This window comes from Rana temporaria, chromosome 3, assembly GCF_905171775.1.
Source record: "Rana temporaria chromosome 3, aRanTem1.1, whole genome shotgun sequence".
Classification (NCBI taxonomy): Eukaryota; Metazoa; Chordata; class Amphibia; order Anura; family Ranidae; genus Rana; species Rana temporaria.
This window is the reverse complement of record NC_053491.1, coordinates 211,711,022-211,734,749: the sequence shown is the minus strand read 5'-3', so window position 1 is coordinate 211,734,749 and position 23,728 is coordinate 211,711,022. Positions and strand designations below refer to the sequence as shown.

The 23,728-nt window shown below is 40.3% G+C and overlaps 1 protein-coding gene across 2 annotated transcripts in view; it reads left to right on the top strand.

The window, feature by feature from the left end:
- Positions 1-23,728, top strand: part of OTOGL (otogelin like) — a 218,400-nt gene that overhangs the window by 184,211 nt on the left and 10,461 nt on the right. The window contains exons 38-42 of one of the 2 annotated variants that reach the window (XM_040344208.1): positions 61-239; positions 2,837-2,941; positions 4,469-4,588; positions 14,050-14,095; positions 21,119-21,190. In XM_040344208.1, coding sequence (XP_040200142.1) covers positions 61-239; positions 2,837-2,941; positions 4,469-4,588; positions 14,050-14,095; positions 21,119-21,190 — 522 coding nt within the window. The remainder of the gene's footprint in view (positions 1-60; positions 240-2,836; positions 2,942-4,468; positions 4,589-14,049; positions 14,096-21,118; positions 21,191-23,728) is intronic. The other variant, XM_040344209.1, reaches the window with a different exon arrangement.

The window sequence follows — 23,728 nt, the reverse complement described above, 5'->3', positions numbered from 1 at the left end:
ATGTCAAATATTGCAGTCAGTGTAATATTCATGTTTGACATTTTATTATTATATTTTTAGAGAAAGAAGAAGTGTGTGTATTCCAGGGAGTTACAGTGTTGCGTCCTGGACAGTCACTGATTCATTATTTGAGTGGGGAAATGTGCTACACTGTGGAATGCTTGCATGAAAAAAATCACACTACTGGATTTTATTCCATGGAAATATTAATGGTGAACTGTTCAACACAATGCGCTGCTGTAAGTATTCATACGTTTTTAGACTAAGCTAATTTTCTTTGCCTCCATGACTTGCCACCCTATCACATGGTTTAATATACAAAGCTGTCAGATACTTAAAGGCAGCTCTGGGCTGTATTTGTTTGGCAGCACTGGCACACAGTCAGAACAGGGTAATATATGGACTTTGTCAAAAGGCAGGATCTATACTTAGGCAGAGCTACTGATTGGTTGGATCTGCATACATAACACCATTTGACCACCAGTGCCCATGTGACCTTTTATGTGTCTGTGCTCCAATGTTGGTGGATGAAGAGAGCAAAGAGCTGCAGTTAGGTAAGCATTTAACAGCATTACATAATAAAATATGGCATAGCAGCAATGGAGGGGTGAATGGAAAACTGGCTTAGTATTAAGGCGTTGTTATAAAAGCAATTTTGCAATGGCTATAGAATTGTTTTCCTTAGGCCCGGTTCACATCTGTAAAAAAGTGTAAAGAAGTGAAAAATCTGCGCAACCCACAAAAATATACAAAAATATCTATAAAAAAAACATAGATGGTTTTGATTAAGATTTGGTTTATTTCTCATCTTTTATAGATATTTTTGTATATTTTTGTGGGTTGTGCAGATTTTTCACTTTTTTACATTATTTGTCTGCTGAATATTCCAGCTTTTTTTAAAATTGCAGCACCGTATTAGAATTTTTTCTATCACAAACTTAGTTCTCTCACCCTTTTGTGTTTTTACACATTGTTTACCAATCTAGATCTTTGAGTAGTCTGCGGGGTTTAACCCTTCACACTCATTGACAGGTTGTTATTTGTTATCACTTATATAATTTTTATATTTAAATATCCCTAAGGAGAAGTGCAAATTCACCTTGCATCACATACGGTTCACATCTGTGCAGTGCATTATTGTCACATTGCACTGTAGGCATGTTTTACACACATTTTAAGCGCACTACCATCGAATTCTACAGAATTCTACATGAATTTGGATGAAAGTGAATCAAAGATGCAGCATGCGGCACATCACACCTACAGTAAAACGCACAAGAGTCAATGGGACTTTGGTGTTTTTAGTGCTAGTAATATATGAATTGAAGCCAGTGAATAATCTACATTGCAGGGATTATAGCAAACTACATTGCAGGGATTATAGCAATTTATCACTCAGTGGCTAAGCATGTAACTTTTTGCAATATTTGGAGTTAGCTGCTCGACAGCTCCCATAACTAATTATGTTAATGAAATCAACTGCTAGTGATCATGGAACACCCTCAGCTTCATAGAAAATCATTATACATGTCTCTATATCTAAATATGATATGGTCCTTAGTATAGACTTTTTTCTTCTTTTTATAATGGGAGGGGCTTAACATTTTTGAAGGTAAATCCGTGCTTTAAAGAACTTTGGTTTAAGACAAAAGTATTCTACACCATCTGGCAGAGCTATTGTTTCTAAATCTGGGAGGTCTGTGAATGTTCTTAGTAGCTGATCACCTAAACTAGTCATCTAGAATACTCTGTTGCCTATGCCAAACCTAGTTTAGGACCATCAAGTCTGGACCTGTCCTAGCCACTACATCATCCTGCTGACACTTTAGATACACAAAGACATTTTCTTATTTGTTCATTGAAACAGTATTTGTTTTTGAAGATTCAGACCGCTCTGGCTTTACCTATTTGAATGCTCCCACATTTAGATGCTGTAACTGCTGGGGTCTCATAAACATCAAATTACATTATGACTATGTAATTTTCTGTATACTAAAAAAATGTGAACACCTATCTAAATAGAAGTTATTATTAATCAGTTGTAACCACTAGGACCAAGCCATGGTCAGAATTGACAGAAACTTTTGAAACTGTAGAGCTTAGTTTATATGACCATAGAGACATTGAAGACAATAAATGCATGTCTGATTATAACAATAGTCATTATCACATACTGATAACTCTACTGTTTTGTCAAAAAGGGTAGTGGTAGTATAAATCGGTTATTGGAAGGGCTAAACCCCCCCAAATGTAATTTTCATATGTCCAGGATATATTTCAGCTCATATTCTGGGCCAGCAGTAGAATCTCCGGTAGATTTTAGGTGGCTTATACTGTGACCCATAAGAATCCTAATAGTCATGAATTGCAGTTTAAGGCCCCTTTCACACGGATTATCTAATCAAGTCCACCTGTTAGTTTTTCATGCAGATTCGATTGGACCCTTCAGTCTCTTCTATGGAGCGGTGGATGTCCGTTGACACCTGCCGCCATGCGGTCCTGTCTGCCAAAAAATGGATGGTGGTCCTATTCCCCATCTGTCTGGTGGATCGGATAGCATCTGATGGAAACGAATAGACGGTCCATTTCCATCCGATTTCCTTATAGAAGAGTTAATTTTAGGGCACTCAAACAATCCAAGTAGTGTACGTATCAACTTCTTGTAAGCCCCTGTATGGTAACCTGGGAAAGAGCATCTGGTCTAGATTCAGATGTTTTGCAGTCTACATTACACAATTACGCAGATTTGTAGGTAAAAATAAATGTTAGGCAACATGTGGGGTGAGAGAAGGGTCTTTGCAACAATTTAATTTGCTAAATATGATTTATTTCATAGAACCAGGCTTATATTCCATCTTCAAACAATCAGATGTGCTGTGGATCATGCAAGAATGTTTCATGCACATTCTACAGTGATAATGGAACAATGACTATATTTGAGGTGAGCCTATTGTTAAGTACCAATATTTTCAGCTTATACTTAATATGTGAATGCAGTGTCAGGTTTAATTTAGCTTGAATTTAATATAGACAATTTATATCTAAATCAGCTAAAGGGCATTTATATAAGGTAGCAGATGTAGCAGATTTATAAAAAATGTATTGTTAAATATAGCAGCATGACAAGACCTCTTCGCTTGTTTTTTTCTTTGTAGTAGAAGTCCGAATTCAGGCTAGTCTGTCTCATATTCATATATAACAAGGGATGGGTGAACCATTAAAAGTAAATAAATATGTGTTATGAATTTTCTAATAGATATGCTAAACGTGTTAGTATATACACAAATTTACTGTTGGCACTACAAACTTCCAGTCTTATACGTAAATATATGCAACCTGGAACAGTTCAAAAAGTCTAAAAACCAGAGCAGCTACCAACCACTGGAAAATGGGCATCAAGAAACAACAAACACAAAGGCTGCGCTGAATGGAATTAGTAATAAAAACTTTATAGTCTTGAAAATAAGAATAAAATGACATAATACAATATTACACTTAAAATAATAAAGTTAATGCCTTCTACACACGATAGGTTAGTCTGATGAAAACAGTCTGATGGATTTTTCCATCAGTTATCCGATGAAGTTGACTGATGATCAGTCGTGCCTACACACCATCAGTTAAAAAAACGATTGTGTCAGAACGCGGTGACGTAAAACACATCGACGCGCAGAGAAAAATGAAGTTCAATGCTTCCAAGCATGCGTCGACTTGATTCTGAGCATGCGTGGATTTTTAACCGATGGACGTACCCACAGACGAAGGGGGAATTGTATTTGTGATAGTACACTAAATACAATATTGTCTAAACAATTGACTATACATTTCAAAATATGTCATTATTAATTTTGGACTGGATGGTGGCCAGGCAGTTTAGCTCAGATTCAATATTCTGATATACACAAATCAGCTTGATATGGTTTAATTTTTAACTAAATGGATCTTTTGGCATATGTGTAGTGATGTTTTAACTTCCCCAAAGTATATAACAAAATAGTAACATGAGTTTAGTGATAACCATTAGACATATAAAACCAGAAAGAATATCTCGTAAAAAAAAATATATATTTATTACAAATGATTTATTAAAAAGACATCAACATAGTTTTAAAATCTCATGAGATACATGTTGCCCAAAGTGTCCACATATATTTGTCAAAATATACTACGAGGGCAACATGTATATCATGATATTTTAAATCCATGTTAACGATTTTTAATGAATCATTTGTAATAAATACTGTTTTTTTACTGCTTTTTTACTGCTTTAAAAAGAGTAATGATCATCACTAAACTCCCGTTACTATTTTGTTATACATGTTGATGATTATTTTGGCATGGCAAGATGACCCCTGGACATTTATTCTTTCATCACATCCTCTACCTCGTTTTTTCTATAACTTCTGATATTTTAACTTTCTTTCAGAAGCAATTTAATGTCTTTTACAAAGAGTGATTTACCTTTCAGGTGGGCGACTCCTGGATTTCTAACTGCACCAAGTACGAGTGCACAAAGACTACAGTAGGTGCCATGATACTGGGTTCTAGCGTTGTCTGCCCTCCTTTTAATGACAGTGAATGTCTAAAGGTTTGTGTTGTCAGAGATAAATTCTTTCATGATTTACTAACGCAATTAAATAGATAGTGTAGCTATGTAGTAAATACAATATATGTATATTTTATGCTTTTTAAACTTTTTTTTAAAGGGGTGCACTGTTCCACTTTGGTGTAATTATTTTGATTGTAATAAACATATTTGTAAAGTTTTGCTGAAAAGCCTGTTTGATGATCCCCAAAGGTGCTGAATCAGTTTTTGGGCCCATCACTAGACATGTGCACACTGAAATATTTTGATTCGGAAATTTATTTTTTTCCGAAAAATAAATTAGTTTTTATTTATTTTGTTTTGTTAAAAAATACATTCGTCCGAAAATCCGAATGAATAAAGGTCGAATCTGTCTTCGAAGGCTTATGGTGTCTGTCGAATGTTCTAAGAAGATTCGACGGAGCAGCTAAACTGTACAACGCCGCAACTGTACATATCCGGTCGAATGTTCCCCCTACAAGCTATAGAAGAATTCTAATGTTGTATGACTAGTAATAATTTATAAATTATTATTACTAGTCAACCAACATTTGAATTCTTCTATAGACCATTGGCGGAGCATTTGATTGCAATTGCAGCGTTGTGCAGTTTAGCTGCTTGTCGAACCTTCTTAGAACTTTCGACAGACACCGTAAGCCTTCAATCACAGATTCGTTGTTTGTATGTTTTTTGCTGTTTCGTCGAATCTTCGTCGTTCATGTCAAATGGTCTACCCCAACACTGTCTCTATAATGTCTAATCTTTTCTCTCTGTGTCGAATCATTCCTCTCTATGTAGAATAATCTTGGATTAATAGAGTTAAGGTTAGGCACATTCGACCACAGATTCGATAGACACAGATCACTATTGTCACTGTCATGTCGAATCTTCTATCTATATCGAACTGTTGTAGCAACAAAAATAAAACTTTTTTTATGTCGGATCTTTCTGCACTGTCGTTTTCGTTTGTTAAACCGATAAAGAAAATGCCCAAAATTCAGACAAAAATGCATTCGGACGAAAACGAATGCACATGTCTACCCATCACACAGTTGTGCACAGTCAACTCTATGCTCTAAGTAGCCTTTACAAATTGACCCTGATGTGTTCCTGCAGTAGTCCTGAATTTGCGTTTAGACATACCATATGTGGTCAAAGGCTGGCAGAGATGACTTGCCATAATAGTACAGCATCATGCTTAACTGCTTGGCCTCCGGAAGATTTATCCCACTTCATGACCAGGCCACTTTTTGCCATACAACACATTATTTTAACTGACAATTGTGCAGTCATGCAATGCTGTACCCAAATAAAAGTTATGTCCTTTTTTTCCCCACAAATAGAGACTGTCAATTTTGAAAAAAAAACAATATTTTGTATCTTCTGTTCTAAAACATATTCAATCAAAAACTTAAAAAAAAATCAAATTTTCTCAAAAATGTATGCAAATATGTATTCTGCTATGTTTTTTGGTAATAAAAATCCCAATAAGCATACGGTATATTGATTGGTTTATGCAAACGGTATAGTGTCTACAGAGTATGGGATATTTTTATGGAATTTTGTTTATACCAGTAATGGCGGTGATCAGTGACTTTTTGTGGGACTCCAATATTGCGTTAAACACTCGGACACTAACTGACACTTTTGACACTGCGGGAACCAGTGACACTAATACAGTGATTAATGGCAAAAATATGCACAGTCACTGTACTAATGACACTGACTGGGATCATAGGGTTAACTGTGTGCCTAGCCAGTGTTTTTGCAGGAACACAAAATCAATTTTTCCCCCTGTCAGAATGGAGATCTGCCTTGTTTACATGGTGGGTGCCAGCAGAAATACAGTGCCCATCACCTACAGATCAGCTTCTGCTGTGAACAATCACAGCAGAAGTGGCTCCCCCCCTGCAGGCGGAAGTGCAAAATTGCATATACTGTATATACGTGATTTTGCACAGTAGAGCCACCCTGTAGCAGTAAAACTGCTATGGGTGGTTTTTAAAAGGTTACTATCACAAAATATTCTTAATTTCTTTATCGTACATCACGGGACACAGAGCGGCATATTCATTACTATATGGGTTATATGGAGTACCTTCAGGTGTTGACACTGGCAATCTCAAACAGGAAATGCCCCTCCCTATATAACCCCCTCCCATAGGAGGAGTACCTCAGTTTTTACGCCAGTGTCTTAGGTGTTAGTCATGGTTTAGCTTGCCTCCGCATCCTTGGGATTAGGTGAGCTACCGGTTCTGTCCAAAAAAGCCTCAGCGCTAAAGTGGTCAGTAACCGGACCCCAAACCCTTGGGGTATAGCCCATAATGCTTTTCTTTTTAGAGAGCTGGACCCTGGGCCCAGAACTTAGAAAACCTTTGGGTGCCTAATGTTTTCTGTTGCCAGGGTGCTATATGGGCCCAGGACAGTGGATCCTTCATAGGAACCCAGGGCCTGAAGGTCTAGACATCCCCACCGAGATGGGGGAAGATTGGGCCTCTTGCTTGGCAAAGTCCTGCGGCATGGAGCAGGTAAGTGAGGGGAAAACTTGCGGAACTTGGTTCTTAGCAGGTTTTTTCTGGGGGGTCACAGGGGACATGCCTAAAGTTATGCACTGCATCTGGCAAACTAGTCACATATCATAAAGATAGGATGGCTCTATATGTATTATTCCCCATAAGATGTGACCTCCCTTGTAGTGTTGGAAAAGCATTGAGTGGGGCCTGTGTGATATAAAAGTATATGTGTGTGTCAGAGAGCTGTGCTTACCTGCAAGCCTCCAGGCGATGCTCCATTCAGTCTTCCTCCTCAGAGCCTGCAAAGCAGGCAAAACGCTGACCTCCTCGTGGTTCCAGGCTGCAGGCTGCAGTTTGCTGGAGCAGAGAGGTCCCTTCCTCCCAACCCCCCCCCCCCCTGTCGGGAGGGGCATTTCCTGTTTGAGATTGCTGGGGGGGGAAGGGCGGGTCAGTGGCTTAAGGAAGGGGCGGCCCTTCCTTATTTGTTCCATACAATACTTTGGAACTGGAGAGGAAAGACCAGAGCGGCAGCACGGGGCGCCGAGGACACACAGTGGCCAGAAAGGATATTGCAGTCTTCAGAAGACTGTTTTCAAGCCTAGAAATAGGCTGTTTCTTTTCCATCTCATAGTTTTTTCTTTGCAATACTACTCGGGGACAGAATGTTTTTTCTTTCCTAGATTTGAAACAAAAACGAAAAAAAAAAAAAAAAAGAAAAGTCATCTAGGGGAGAGGAAGCATTTTTTATCCCCAAAACAGGTGTTTGGGCAATTAACTTTTATAGTTCCAAATACCAATAGGTAGCAGGTGTACCTCGGTATTGTACCATGGCATCCGGGTCAGAAGGTACAAGAGGTGGGGATTCCCCCAGAGAGTCTGAGGTCTCGGACAAAGCTATGCCGCTGCTTTCCCCACAGGGAGCCTTGGGGCCATCGGGATCTGGGGCTGGAGCTGGCGCGGGTCAGTCCAACCCTAAGATGGTCACGGACGAGGTATTACTCACCTCTTTAAGAGAGATGGAGAAAAGAATGGGAAAAATGACAGCCACAGCTATGCGGGGCAGTAAACGGATTAGATCTCCGTCGCCCGAGCGCAGACCCTCAGAAGAGGAGGTCCTTTCCTCAGGGGAATTGGACGACCTCTTGGACAAGGACCAAGTAGGTTCAGGGATCGAAGATCCGGATACAGAGGAGTCTGGAGCAGTCTCCCAAGGGGAGAGCTGGTGGATTCAAGCCTTAACGGACTTGGTCCATAATGCATTCAACTTGCCAGTACCAGATCTCCAGGTATCTACGGTTTCAGCTTTGGGCTCACTGAGGGCGCCTCAAAGCAATGCAGTATTTCCGATCCACCCTCTACTAGAGGGAGTTTTGTTCCAAGATTGGAACAAGCCAGATAAAATCTTCTTACCACCTAAAAGATTCTCTGCCCTATATCCTATGGAAGATAAATTTTCCAAGAAATGGGCTACTCCGGCAGTGGACGCAGCCATCTCATGTATTAACAAATCATTAACATGCCCTGTAGAAAACATACAGGTATTCAAGGATCCAGTTGATAAACGCTTGTAAGCACTACTTAAGAACTCCTTCACTACTGCAGGGGCAGTAGTACAGCCAGCTGTGGCTGCGATTGGGGTTGCTCAAGCATTATCGGATCAAGTTAAGCAGATGCTTAAACTTATTCCTGCCCAGCAGGCAGAAGAATTTTCGGATGTCCCTAGGGCCATATGTTTTACAGTAGACGCAATTAAGGATTCTATCCAGCAAGCGTCACGTTTATCGTTATCCCTTATCCATATGAGAAGACTCTTATGGTTAAAAAGCTGGGAGGCTGAGCCCCCATGCAAGAAGCTCCTGGTAGGGTTCCCCTTCCATGGAGGACGACTCTTCGGAGAAGACCTAGATAAATACATTCAAACCATTTCAAATGGCAAAAGTACTCTCTTGCCAACTAAGAGGAAGTTTCAGGGGCCTGCGTTTAAACGACAGTACTCCCCTGGGCAGGGGCCCTCTAATGCCAAACAGTATCGACGGCCTCCTGCGAAAGCAAACTTCGGCTTCAACAGCAAATCACAAGGACAGGCTGCTAGAGGCAGAAAGCAGTGGGTTCGCAAACCAGCAAAACCAGCCCCCAAGCCGACCTTATGAAGGGGCGCCCCCACCCACGAAGGTGGGGGGAAGGCTGCGACTCTTTTCAGAGGTTTGGGAAGCCAGCATTCCCGACGAGTGGGTACGGTCTTCCGTGGCCACGGGCTACAAATTAGATTTCCTAAGGTTTCCTCCTCTTCATTTCCAGGAGTCGAGGATTCCAAACGATCCGGAGAAAGGAGCCGCATTAATGTCGGCATTAAATCATCTACTTTCCCAGGAAGTAATAGTAGAGGTACCAGTCCTGGAACAGGGGCTAGGTTTCTACTCCAACCTATTCATCATCCCGAAGTCCAATGGAGATGTCAGGCCAATTTTGGACCTAAAGATGGTAAATACATACCTAAAGATCCGCTCATTTCGGATGGAATCCGTGCGGTCAGCAGCTACCACACTCCAAAAGGACGACTTCATGGCGTCCATAGACATAAAGGATGCCTACCTTCATCTTCCAATTTATCAGCCACATCAAAAATATCGACGCTTCATGGTGGCTTCGCGTCACTTCCAATTCGTGGCGCTTCCCTTCGGGTTGGCTACGGCCCCCCGGGTGTTCACGAAGGTCCTAGCTCCAATCCTAGCCAAACTAAGGATCCAAGGGGTCACGATCCTAGCATACCTGGACGACCTCCTAGTCATAGATCACTCGTCTCCCGGCTTGGAGCGAGCAGTGGCCCTCACGGTCCAATACCTCGAGAAGTTCGGCTGGGTCCTAAATCGAGAAAAGTCAGCTTTCCTGCCCACAAGGCAGTTGGAATATCTCGGCATGAGATTAGACACAGAACAACAAAGAGTGTTTCTACCTCTGAGGAAGGTCAAAGCCATCAAGGAATTAATCCTACTGGTTCTAAGCAAGAAGGAACCGACTATTCGCCTATGTATGAGGTTACTAGGCAAGATGGTGGCCACATTCGAGGCGGTACCATACGCCCAGAGCCACACTCGCATCCTGCAGGCAGCCATCCTGTCAGCATGGAGCAGAAGGCCACAGGCCTTGGATATCCCGTTGCCGCTCTCATCAAGAGTCCGACAAAGTCTGTGTTGGTGGTTAGACCCTCACAATCTACTGAAGGGGAAGTCTTTCAGCCCAGTGGCTTGGAAGATAGTGACCACAGACGCCAGCCTGACGGGCTGGGGAGCAATTTTGGATGGTTGCACTCGCCAAGGTACTTGGGCAACGCCAGAGAAGCAGTTGCCCATCAACACCTTGGAGCTCAGAGCTGCTCGACTAGCCCTCAGGGCTTGGACGTCAAAATTGCAGGGGTTCCCGGTGAGAATTCAATCAGACAATGCCACGGCCGTGGCATACATAAATCACCAAGGGGGAACCAGGAGTCAAGCCGCTCAGAGAGAGGTGAGCTTGATTCTCCTATGGGCAGAGGCTCATGTGCCCTGCATATCGGCAATATTCATTCCAGGAGTGGACAACTTTCAGGCGGACTTCTTAAGCCGCCAGACTCTTTTGCCGGGGGAATGGTCTCTGCATCCACAAATCTTTCAAGCACTCTGCCAAAGATGGGGAGTGCCGGACGTGGATATCATGGCATCGAGACTCAACAAGAAGCTAGACAGGTTCATGTCCCGCTCAAGGGATCCGATGGCCTGCGGAACCGATGCGTTGGTTTGCCCTTGGCATCAGTTCAAACTTCTTTATGCGTTTCCCCCGCTCCAGTTACTACCCCGCCTGCTGCGCAGGATCCGGGTGGAGCACATACCAGTCATCCTGGTAGCTCCAGCATGGCCCAGAAGGGCATGGTACTCACTAATCTTAAGGATGGTAGTGGGAGACCCTTGGACTCTTCCTCTACGGCCAGACCTGCTATCGCAAGGTCCGATCCTCCACCCTGCCTTACGGCATCTAAATTTGACGGCCTGGAAGCTGAATCCCTGATTCTCAGGGGTAGAGGTCTGTCTCAGAAAGTAATCTCTACCCTAATCAGAGCCAGGAAACCGGTCTCTAGGGTGATTTATCACAGGGTCTGGAAGGCCTATGTAGGCTGGTGTGAGTCCAAGCTATGGCTTCCTCGCAAGTTCACCATCGATAGAGTTTTAAGTTTTCTCCAGCTAGGAGTGGATAAATGATTGGCATTAAGCACAATCAAAGGACAGATTTCTGCTCTGTCAGTGTGGTTTCAGCGGCCGCTGGCCACCCACTCGCTGGTTAAGACCTTCCTTCAAGGGGTCTTACGTATTAAACCTCCAGTTAAATCCCCGCTTTGTCCGTGGGATTTAAATCTTGTTCTGTCAAGTTTACAGAAACAACCGTTTGAGCCGTTGGCTGAAATTCCTTTGGTTTTACTGACAAGAAAGTTAGTATTTTTGGTCGCCATAGTTTCCGCAAGAAGAGTATAGGAACTGGCGGCCTTATCATGTAAGGAACCATATCTTATTTTTCATAAGGACAGGGTCGTTCTCCGCCCTCATCCTTCCTTCCTACCGAAGGTTGTATCCAGTTTTCATTTGAACCAGGATTTGGTATTACCATCCTTCTTCCCTAAGCCTACTTCCAGAAAGGAAGGGTTGCTGCATACCTTGGATATCGTCAGGGCCATGAAGGCCTATCTTAAAGCTACAAAGAAGATCCGGAAAACAGATGTGCTGTTCATATTACTGGATGGGCCCAAGAAGGGGCAGGCAGCTGCAAAGTCCACCATTTCTAGGTGGATTAAGCAATTAATCACTCAGGCCTACGGCTTGAAAGGGTTGCCTCCTCCAGTATCATTAAAGGCTCATTCTACTAGGGCCATGGGCGCCTCCTGGGCAGCACACCACCAGATCTCTATGGCTCAAGTTTGCAAGGCGGCAACCTGGTCTTCTGTCCACACGTTTACAAAATTCTACCAGTTGGACGTAAGAAGGAAGTCTGATACAGCCTTTGGGCAGGCAGTGCTGCAGGCTGCAGTTTGAGACCCTCGGATTCCGGGGGCTCCTCTTTTTTGAGTTAAATTTAAAATTTAAGATTATTTTTCTCAACTAAGTTGGATTTATTATGATTTGAGTATTTCTCTAAATTAAATCCTTTTGTCTTGGAGATGTTCTCCCTCCCCTCATTGTGAGCATTGCTTTGGGACATCCCATATAGTAATGAATATGCCGCTCTGTGTCCCGTGATGTACGATAAAGAAAAAGGGATTTTTAATACAGCTTACCTGTAAAATCCTTTTCTTGGAGTACATCACGGGACACAGAGCTCCCACCCCTCTTTTTGGGGACCATTTTGGGAGGCATACTGCTTGCTACAAAACTGAGGTACTCCTCCTATGGGAGGGGGTTATATAGGGAGGGGCATTTCCTGTTTGAGATTGCCAGTGTCAACACCTGAAGGTACTCCATATAACCCATATAGTAATGAATATGCCGCTCTGTGTCCCGTGATGTACTCCAAGAAAAGGATTTTACAGGTAAGCTGTATTAAAAATCCCTTTACTGTTGAGAACCATGATGGTTCAACAGCCTTATGCCCCAGAAAGATAGTAATGAAGAAGGCTCACATATGTTGCCCTCATGCATATGAAATTTAATGTTATTGTTTATTATTCCAAGGGTAAGAGATGCTCTCTGCTTTTGTGTATCACTGCAACCTATGCTCCTGGGTCTGTCATGACCATGGGCAGGCATAGGCCTTTGTGATGGACTGTAGACTGGACCATTCAAACCTTTAACCCCCTGAGCGGTATTCCCGAGTCTGGCTCGGGGTGGAATTTCAGGACCAAAAGCGGTAACCCCGAGCCAGACTATGGACCGCCTCGCAGTGTCCACAGGCAGAGTTACTTACCTTGTCCCTGGATCCTGCGATGCCTCCCCGCTGTGTGATCGAGGTGTGTCCTCCTCGCTCGATTCACAGTGCCGAGTGCCGCCGAGCTTCGTTCCCTGCGACGTTACGACGCACGGGGGCGGAGATCAGCGCCAAATTTAAAAAAGTAAATAAATACAATACATACAGTATACTGTAATCTTATAGATTACAGTACTGTATGAAAAAAAATACACGCCCCCTTTGTCCCAGCTATGACTAAGCGCTGATACCTCAGAACGCGTCAGCTATCCACCCCACTGTCTGCTGTGACTTTTTTTGTGCCGTTTCCATTTTTTACAATTAAAAGCAACTTTTTAAGAATTTTGTGGAAGTGCGGCTGTCCAGTCTTTTCTCCGGTCTTCCCCTTGTCCCTAGTGGTCTGCCCAGTGTCCTACATGCACTTTTATATAATAAAAACTGTTCTTTCTGCCTGGAAACTGGAGATTGTCCATAGCAACCAAAAAGTGTCCCTTTATGTCAAAAGTGGTGTTAGACCAGCTAAAAAACAGCGATAATAAATTAGAATCACTTGCAGAATTGAGCGATAGTGATTTGTGGGAAAATTCATTGCATTGCATTGATAGCATGTGTTGAGACTGACTTATTGAGCGTTGCCTCCGTTGGAATTCAGAAAGTTGTAATTAATACAAAGTATTTTAAAGGCTTGATAGTGCCATTCGTTGAGCAAAAAAAGCTATAGAGATGTCTAGATATATTTGTTTATTTGCTGGTAAAGTAGGTTGTAATCCAGATTATTATCAATATAGACTAAAGCTGGATACACACTATACAACATTTGTTGTTAGACCTTCTTTAAATTTATCTTCAACTATGTAGTGTGTAGGCCTGCCTGTTTGACCATAGATTATATGGCTTTTTGGTTAATCTAAAGTCTAAGAAAGTTGTATTGTGTGTATCCAGCTTAACCTTTGTGGAGTCACAGATTTGGTGACTGAAAAACGTTGAGCACATTATTTTTTGATTTGTATTTTCATTTTGTTTTAGAATGGCGGATCTGTTCAGACATATAACGATGGCTGCTGCAAGATATGTAAGTGCACTAAGCTGCATTCTATGCTAGTTTCTGCTTTGTTTTGGAGAGCTCTGGTTCATTTAACTCACCTGCTGGGTCATAAGGAAGGGAAACGCATGCACTGGCCGCCCCAATCAAGTTGTCCTTCTTTAACCACTAAAACTCACAGGCCTTGCTTTTTTTTCATGGCTGACTACTTGGTGAATGATTTAACTTCCTCATCATTCTGGAGTATAACTTTATTGTGTCAAAAACAAATATAATCAAAGAGTATCAAATACAAATTAAATTTGTAAAACATGTTTGAAAACTTTCTGTACTCCAATAATATAGAATCCTCAACTTTTTTTTATAGGACATTTAAATAAGAATAGCCAGTACACATAGACATAAAAAGGGTTGCACATTCCAAATACCCACGAAGAGATCCTCAAACACTAACAACTAGCAACTAAACATTTAAAACCCTTGGTAGGCATGAGTGGTTTTATTTCCTGCACACATTCAATGAATGAAGTATCATACAGACCTTTTCTGGCTGTAGCACCCATCCTTGGTAATAGATCTCTGCAAAGAAACTGCTTGCATTACCACCGTTCCTGGAGCAGGAGATTTGAAACACAAGAGCTGGAAGGATGTACAGTGCACCTAGCTTTTGTGTAAATTAACCCTTAAAGTCCTCCCTGCAAAATATCACATAAGTAATACAACATATTATTCATTTAGATTCTCGGAAAATGATTTGATTAATCTGAAATGTAAAATATTGTAAAACTAAGGTCTAAGATACACTAGGATTAGCATATGGCAGGCAAGACCTAGTCTTTGGAAGTTAACAAACATATAATAGGGTGTAAAATATCTGACATCCTATTTCCTGATCTCAGATTCTGCTTATGACAAATATAATTTCCCATTCAAGTCAATGGGTATACACTTGTAGCATACAACAGGGTCATATGTGAACCTGTAAATATAGAGTACAGCGCACTTAAAGGGGTTGTAACGGTACATTTTTTTTCCTTTACCTTAGTGCAGTCCTCCTTCACTTACCTCATCCTTTGATTTTGCTTTAAATGTCCTTATTTCTTCTGAGAAATCCTCACTTCCTGTTCTTCTGTCTGTAACTCCACACAGTAATGCAAGGCTTTCTCCCTGGTGTGGAGTGTCGTGCTTGCCTCCTCCCTTGGACTACAGGAGAGTCAGGATGCCCACTAACACACAGCTCCGTTCTCTATCTGCAACGTAGAGAGCGTCCTGATTCTCCTGTAGTCCAAGGGAGGGGGCGAGCACGACACTCCACACCAGGAAGAAAGCCTTGCATTACTGTGTGGAGTTACAGACAGAAGAACAGGAAGTGAGGATTTCTCAGAAGAAATAAGGACATTTAAAAGCAAAATGGAAGGATGAGGTAAGTGAAGGAGGACTGCACTAAGGTAAAGGAAGCTATTTTGGATTTTTTTTTTTTTTTTACCTTTACAACCCCTTTAAGTGTGAGCCATCTATGCAGTTAGAGCCACATATTACGGACTGTATGTTATTAATAATATACTATAAAAGTCAACAAATCAGTGGTGCAGGTAAACCCTAAGCAAACACCATGAGGTTGATTTACTAAAGGCAAACATGCTGTTTGCAGGGTAATGTTTCCTTAGCTTAGTGAATGTGATGGAAATTCACTTTACAAAGAATACCCAATCAGGTGCAGGAAAACAAAAAAAAAACAATAATTTATTTTGCACATGATTGGAAGTCAGAAGAGCTTCACCTCATTCACTAAGGTAAGGGAAGGGAAAATTTCCTTGCAAAGCGAACAGACTATTTGCTTTTAGATGATCAACCCCCTTGACATGTGCAGTCTGACTATAATTTGTATATGTAGGGTTAATTCTATAAGAGTGAAGCAAGGATTCAGTGATGTTAAACTGTGGTGAGTGTTAAAAATCTGCTTGACATTGAGAATGCAAGAAAAGCGGACAGATATGTAGAATGAATCCTGAAACAGTGCGGAAAAAAGATGTAGCAAATAATTTAATCAGACATTTTAACAGTAATGGTTATTCAAATAAAATGCTCATCTCATCTTTCATAGATGGACATTTTTATATAACCTATTATCTTACTAACAAGATTCTATTTTAAATGTATTTTCTTATTTTTTGTGGTGATTGTTTTTTTTTAGCTTTAACTTCATTATGGACCTACTTCACTTTTATGGAAGTCCACCATACTGGCGATGTTGTTAAAGTGGAGGTTCACCCTAAAAACAATTTTTTAACATTAGAGCCAGCATACTAAGTACAGTACATTTACTTTTGGCAGGTAATTTTTTTTCCCTGTACATACCTTTATTTCCTGATTTTGTCCAGGGCTTCCGCGTTCTGATGACTCCGGGACTGGGCGTTCCTATCCCAGCCTCAGGGTTCCGATGACTGCGGGACTGGGCGTTCCTATCCTTCGGTTCGATGATTGACGGCTTGTGAAACAGGTCTCCTGTCGCACAACGCACGTCACCAGATTCCCGGAGATAGCCGAGCTGCGAGTCGGCACTATACAGGGCCTGCACCCGCCGTGTAGAGCTGACTGCGCAGGCGCCGTATAGTGCCGACTCGCAGCTCGACTATTTCCGGAAATCTGTTAACGCGCGTTGTGCGACAGGGGACCTGTTTCACAAGCCGTTAATCATCGAACCGAAGGATAGGAACGCCCAGTCCCGCAGTCATCGGAACCCGGAAGCCTTGGACAAAATCAGGATATAAAGGTATGTACAGAGAAAAAAAAAAATGACCTCCCGAAAATAAATGTCCTTAGTATCATTAGTATGCTAGATCTAATTAAAAAATTTTTTTTTTTTGGGTGAACCCCCACTTTAATTGAATAAATAAGTGCTGTTTTATATGAAATAATTGATTTTAGGCTTTTGCATTTATTGTTTGCTCAGGAAATAATTTGTTTAAACTATCAAAACAAAATATTGACCTATACAAACCCAAACCTGAATACCATTACATTACATAGTATAAAGCTTTCAGAATGTTCTTATTGTAGATCATTATTGTTCACATTTAAAAACATTGTAAATCATATACAGTATCACATTTGTCTTCATTTAGTTGGGTTAATTTACTAAAGTAGTACTACATTTTTTCTTAAAGGGGTTGTAAAGGAAACATTTTTTCCCCCTAAATAGCTTCATTTTCCTTAGTGCAGTCCTCCTTCACTTACCTCATCCTTCGATTTTGCTTTTAAATGTCCTTATTTCTTCTGAGAAATCCTCACTTCCTGTTCTTCTGTCTGTAACTACACACCGTAATGCAAGGCTCTCTCCCTGGTGTAGAGAAAGCCTCTTGAGGGGGGAGCGGGCGAGCAGGAGTGTCAGGACACCCACTAACACACAGCTCCTTTCTCTATCTGAAAAGTAGAGAGTGTCCTGACCCTCCTGCTCGCCCCCTCCCCCCTCAAGAGGCTTTCTCCACACCAGGGAGAAAGCCTCGTATTACGGTGTGTAGTTACTGACAGAAGAACAGGAAGTGAGGATTTCTCAGAAGAAATAAGGACATTTAAAAGCAAAATTTAAGGATGAGGTAAGTGAAGGAGGACTGCACTAAGGTAAAGGAAGCTATTTAGGGATTTTTTTTTTTTTTTTACCTTTGCAACCCCTTTAAGCTGTATTCAAGTTCATACAATACGGTGCAAAGAAAATCTCTGTTTAAATGTTAATTTCCCCACAAATGATTAAACTTCAAAGTTAAAGTGTATGTAAACCATATCAATGAACATCTGTTATACTGTATGCTCACTTTTGGTCTGTCATATATACAGTGGGGATAGGAAGTTTGGGCACCCCAGGTAAAAATTTGTATTAATGTGCATAACGAAGCCAAGGAAAGATGGACAAATCTCCAAAAGGCATCAAATTACAGATTAGACATTCTTATAATATGTAAAAAAAAAGTTAGGTTTTATTTCCATCATTTACACTTTCAAAATTACAGAAAAAAATAAAATGGCGTCTGCAAAAGTTTGGGCACCCTGCAGAGTTAATATCTTGTACTGCCCCCTTTGGCAAGTATCACAGTTTGTAATTGCTTTTTGTAGCCAGCCAAGAGTCTTTCAATTCTTGTTTGAGGTATCTTTGCCCATTCTTCCTTACAAAAGTCTTCCAGTTCTTTGAGATTTCTGGGCTGTCTGTCACGCACTGCTCTTTTAAGGTCTATCCATAGATTTTCAATTATGTTGAGGTCAGGAGATTGTGAAGGCCATGACAAAACCTTCAGTTTACGCCTCATGATGTAATCCCCTGTGGATTTTGAGGTGTGTTTAGAATCATTATCCATTTGTAGAAGCCATCCTCTCTTTAACTTCAGCTTTTTCACAGATGGCATCAAGTTACCATCCAAAATTTGCTGAAATTTTATTGAAACCATTTTTCCTTCTACTCGTGAAATGTTCTCTGTGCCACTGGCTGCAATACAATCCCAAAGCATGATTGATCCACCCCCATGCTTAACAGTTGGACAGAGGTTCTTTTCATTAAATTCTGTGCCCATTCTTCTCCAAACGTACCTTTGCTCATTCCGGCCAAAAAGTTATATTTTAACCTCATCGGTCCACAGAACTTGTTCCCAAAATGCATCAGGCTTGTCTATATGTTCATTTGCAAAGTTCAAACACTGATTTTTGTGGTGAGGACGTAGAAGAGGTTTTCTTCTGATGACTCTTTCATGAAGACCATATTTGTACAAGTATCTCTTTATAGTGGAATAGTGTACCACAACTCCAGTGTCTGCCAGACCTTTCTGGAGGGATCGTGCAGTCAAACGTGGGGTTTGAATTGCTTTTCTCACAATCCTGCGAGCTGTTCTGTCTGATATTTTTCTTGGTCTTTCAGATGTTGCTTTAACTTCCACTGTTCCTGATGACTGCCATTTCTTAATTACATTACGAACAGAGGATATTGACATCTGAAAACGCTTTGCTATCTTCTTATAGCCTTCTCCAGCTTTGTGAGCGTCAACTATTTTCAGTTTCAGTTTTCTAGACAACTGCTTAGAAGAACCCATGGTGCTGATTGTTGGGGCAAGGTCAGATGAGTCTGGGCATTTAAAACCTTTGAGATTGACATCACCTGGTCTTCCCAGATGATGATTGAGAACAATCCATGACACTGGCAGGTCACAGCTTTGCAAAGGGGGCAGTGCATGCTATAAATTCTGCAGGGTGCCCAAACTTTTGCAGACACCATTTTTTGTTTTCTGTCATTTTGAAAGTGTAAATGATGGAAATAAAATCGAACTTTTTTGACATATTATAAGAATGTCTAATCTGTAATTTGATGCCTTTTGGATATTTTTCCATCTTTCCTTGGCTTCATTATGCACATTAATACAAATTTTTACCTGGAGTGCCCAAACTTTCGATCCCCACTGTATCTTTGAATGCATTTTGTTACATCTGCTCAGTAAGTTACAAAAAAAGAAAAGCTAGACCCACTGTTGATCCTGCCAGAAATACAGTGAGCTCACGTGTTCATGCATACTCTGTCTTATCTAAAGCAGTGTTATCTGCCCTGTCCTGTTCACCCCTGTGAAATACAGAACATTTCCCTTTTATGTTATGGAGGTGATGAGAGAATTAGGTGTTTTATAGTTAAAGGGTCACTAAAGGAATTTTTTTTTTTAGCTAAATAGCTTCCTTTACCTTACTGCAGTCCTGGTTTCATGTCCTCATTGTTCGTTTTTGCTTTCATGTTGCTGTAATTCCTCTCTGTTCTGGACACTTCCTGGTTGCCTGTTTCCTGATAACCACAGTACTGGGAGATTTCTCACGGTGGTCACTAATCAAGGAGGTGTGATTATTGTGTGTAAAACGAAACTGGATTGGTGCTGAGGAGTTTTAGACAAAGTATCACTGCTCTCTATTGGCTGACTGCCCTCTAGTGGCTCTCTGTACATCAGAGAACCAGCAAACAACAGCAAAAACGAAACTACACTGCAGGCACATTATATGATTGTTTTTTTATCTATTTTTAATCATTTTTAAAAGGAATCAGTTAACTATTATGTCTCTATGCCCTGTAAACAGTCATTTCAGCTAAAAAAAAAAAATCCTTTAGTGACCCTTTAAGAGCGGGAGTGAGCAGCTTAATGTGACTAGCAGGATCACCAGGTAAAAATAGCAGAAAAAGCCTGGAAGTATTTTCCAGGCTTTTTCTGCTATTTTTACCTGGTGATCCTGCTAGTCACATTAAGCTGCTCACTCCCGCTCTTAACTATAAAACACCTAATTCTCTCATCACCTCCATAACATAAAAGGGAAATTTTCTGTATTTCACATAAGAACTATTAATCTGTCTACATTTCATTCCTGTTCTTGGATTTAGATACACTTTAACACAGGTTCCCTTGGCTAATTAAAACTTGTACTCCTTTAGTAAATACCACTTGTTTTTTCCTATAGTACATTTAATTAGCAGATTGGCTTAAATCCTTAGCAATAGCTGTAGTTCCAAGCTATAAATGCACTGCCAATAAATAAAATGCTGGCATTTTTAACTCTAGAAAGGCAAGGTTATACTTCAGAAGAAAAGCTACTTTCATACCTAAATATGTCTTTGTAACATGCTACTTTAACAGCTTATTCAAATAATAACTAAAAGCATGTGCTCGTGGGTAGGCCGTCACACGTAAGAATGTTGGTTTGCAGCAGCTGTAAGGGTTGTATTGGGCAAGAAACAAAAGCTTTCATTAAATGCATGCAGAGTGAGTTCATGTATTTAATTCTTACCTTGCCATAAGCACTTTGCAAAAAATAAATAAAAAATCTTTAAGTTTTATTTATTAGCTTGGCTTCAGATGTAAGTCAGGAACTTCTGGTGTGATTCTTTGACCTTAAAAAAAATGTATTATGAACTTTACTTGACATATGGCGAAATATATAATCATAAATAAACACTTGGCAGTGTAAGAATTAATGAACATGTTATTTGTGTCAAAATGTTTAATTTGTACAAAAATCTTATATCCCTAACAATTCTGCCAGGTTCTGGAATGGGTGTATTACCCTTTACCATTACCCCCGTAGTTCCTACTGCTAAAATAAATTGTGAACCAGGTACTATTATTATTTCATGCATTTTACTGTACGTTACTAACTGTAATGACTGATTTTATAGTGGTACGTGCCTTAAGCTTTGTGCTTTTTGCCTAAAGAAGTACTGTCAAATTTCATACAAATTTATAGGGTTGGTAATCACAATCACAACCCCAAAATACTATTTTAATGGATGTTTGCTGCAAACATTGACTCAACACTAAATCAACGGAAAACGATTATGTTTTCTACTTATTAATGCATGTTGTTTGATGATCATATTACAGAAGTCAAAGAGAATTTACCCACTTACATAGCTAGTAGTATAATTCTCCAGGCATTCCCAAATGTTGCTAGTAACTGTAAAGTCAAGATGTACAAAATACCATATTGTTTCTTTTCACATGAATATTATGCTATCTTTCAGTAAAATAAAATTGGGTTTTGACTGCCAGTAATTTTACTGCTCCTGATAAATGGTTGTTACAGCCATGGTGGGATTAATGTGCAACTAAAAACCTAAAGAGTCAGGATGTCATTGCTTTTAATTAGTAGAGCCTTTAGACCTTTATAACAGACACTTGAAATTAAATAATTACCCAGTGTTGAATGCTTTTAATGTTTGAGACTTTTAATACATTCAAAAATAAGCTGTTTGTTCCAAACATGTCTTGAATTTATGTGAATTGAATATATGCCTGCCTTCAAAGAAGACCTGTGTGTTCTAAAGCATTACATACACTTTATAAATCAGAAAGTGTTGTTTGTTGCTAGTTAGCCTGTGATCCTTACTTTCCTTCGGGGATTCTGAGATGTCAGTGCCCAAGCAGCCAGTTCATCAGTTCAGAGATTGGAAATCCCCACTTTTCTTTCTCTTCTCTGTGCAGAGCTTCTGGGATTGATTAGAGTAATGCTGATTGGTCATCACTGTTTCAGGCCTCGTACACACGACCGAGGAACTCGTCGGAAAAGACACATTGTTTTCCTCGATGAGTTCCTTGTTAGGCTTGTCGAGGAAAACACAGTCAAGACCAAATCTCCTCCTTTTCAAACGCGGTGAAGTACAACACATACAACGGCAGGGGAAGTTCGATTCCACTGGCACAACTCTTGGGGCTGCTTTTGCTAATCTCATGTGTTTCCATGTTAAGTAAAAGTTTGTAAGATTTGCAATTTTCAGTCTGTTACAGCTTGAAAAATGTGTTATCTCCATTACAAATGCTACTTTTACTCCCGTCTCATACTTTATTCTGAGCAAGCGCGGGTTTCTTAGCATACACACGCTCGAGTTTCTCGTCGAAACTCGAGGAATACGACGAGGAAATTGAGACTCCCGTCGAGGAAAAAGAGTACTTGTTCTCTTTTTTCCTCGTCGAGTTTTCTCGATGAAAAGCATACACACGACCGGTTTCCTCGGCAAAAAAGCTCTCCCACCAAGTTTCTTGATGGATTCTGTCGAGGAAACCAGTCGTGTGGACGAGGCTTCAGAGCATTGCTCTGATCCATCCCAGGAACACTGAACATAGAAGAGGGAAAATAGCGGGGATTTCGAATCCCTGGACCGCTGGACTGGTTGTGTGGGCACTGACTGCTTAGCAAACCTGGAGGTAAGTACAACAGAAGGGGAGTTGTCGGGGTGTACGATGTTAGCTCACCTTTACATTTTTCTGTAATAGCGAGTTAACATTCTACAATCTTCAAATCAGTTTATAGGTGTACATACGATCTGCACCAACGTAGTAAGAAAAAGGTTGTGTGTTTTTTTTTTTTCACTTATCATGTCATCTATTTTGCCTCTCTACAGTGTCCATCTATATTCCTGAGAAATTCTATTGTAAAAAAAAAAAAACACAAAAGTTCAGAGAAACTCTAATATCTGCGATTACTTACTTAACCTCCCTGGCGGTATGATTCTGTCAGAAAAAAGGTGCTGAAAGCGGTACCATTATTTGCAAGGAAATTTGGTGTTTTATATTGTAGGTCTGTAATTTTTAGAAATAACTCACTTAAATCTGACCAAACAAGATTCTAATAGGCATCCCGGGTATGACATTTTTTTAAAAACAAAATTATAAATTATAATATAATAAATAATTATAAATAATTATAACAAATAATAATATAATTATAATAAAAATTATTCAATAATGTAATCAAATTAAAATCACTGAAATTTGCTCAGTTGCAGAATTGTTGCTGTCATTATTTTTTTTTTTTTATGACGAATTTCCCCACAAATCGCTATCGCACAATTCTGCAAGTGATTATAATTTATTATCGCTGTTTTTTAGCTGATCTAAAACTATTTTTGACATAAAGGGACACTTTTGGTTGCTATGGACAATCTACAGTTTGCAGGGAGAAAGAAACGTTTTTATTATATAAAATGACATGCATGACACAGGACAGACCACTAGGGACAAGGGGGGTGTGTTTTTTTTACATACAGTACTGTAATCTATAAGATTACAGTATACTGTATGTAAAGTGTTTGTTTACGTTTTTAAATTTGGCGCCGTTCTCCGTCCCCGTGCGTCGTAACGTCGCAGGGAACGGAGA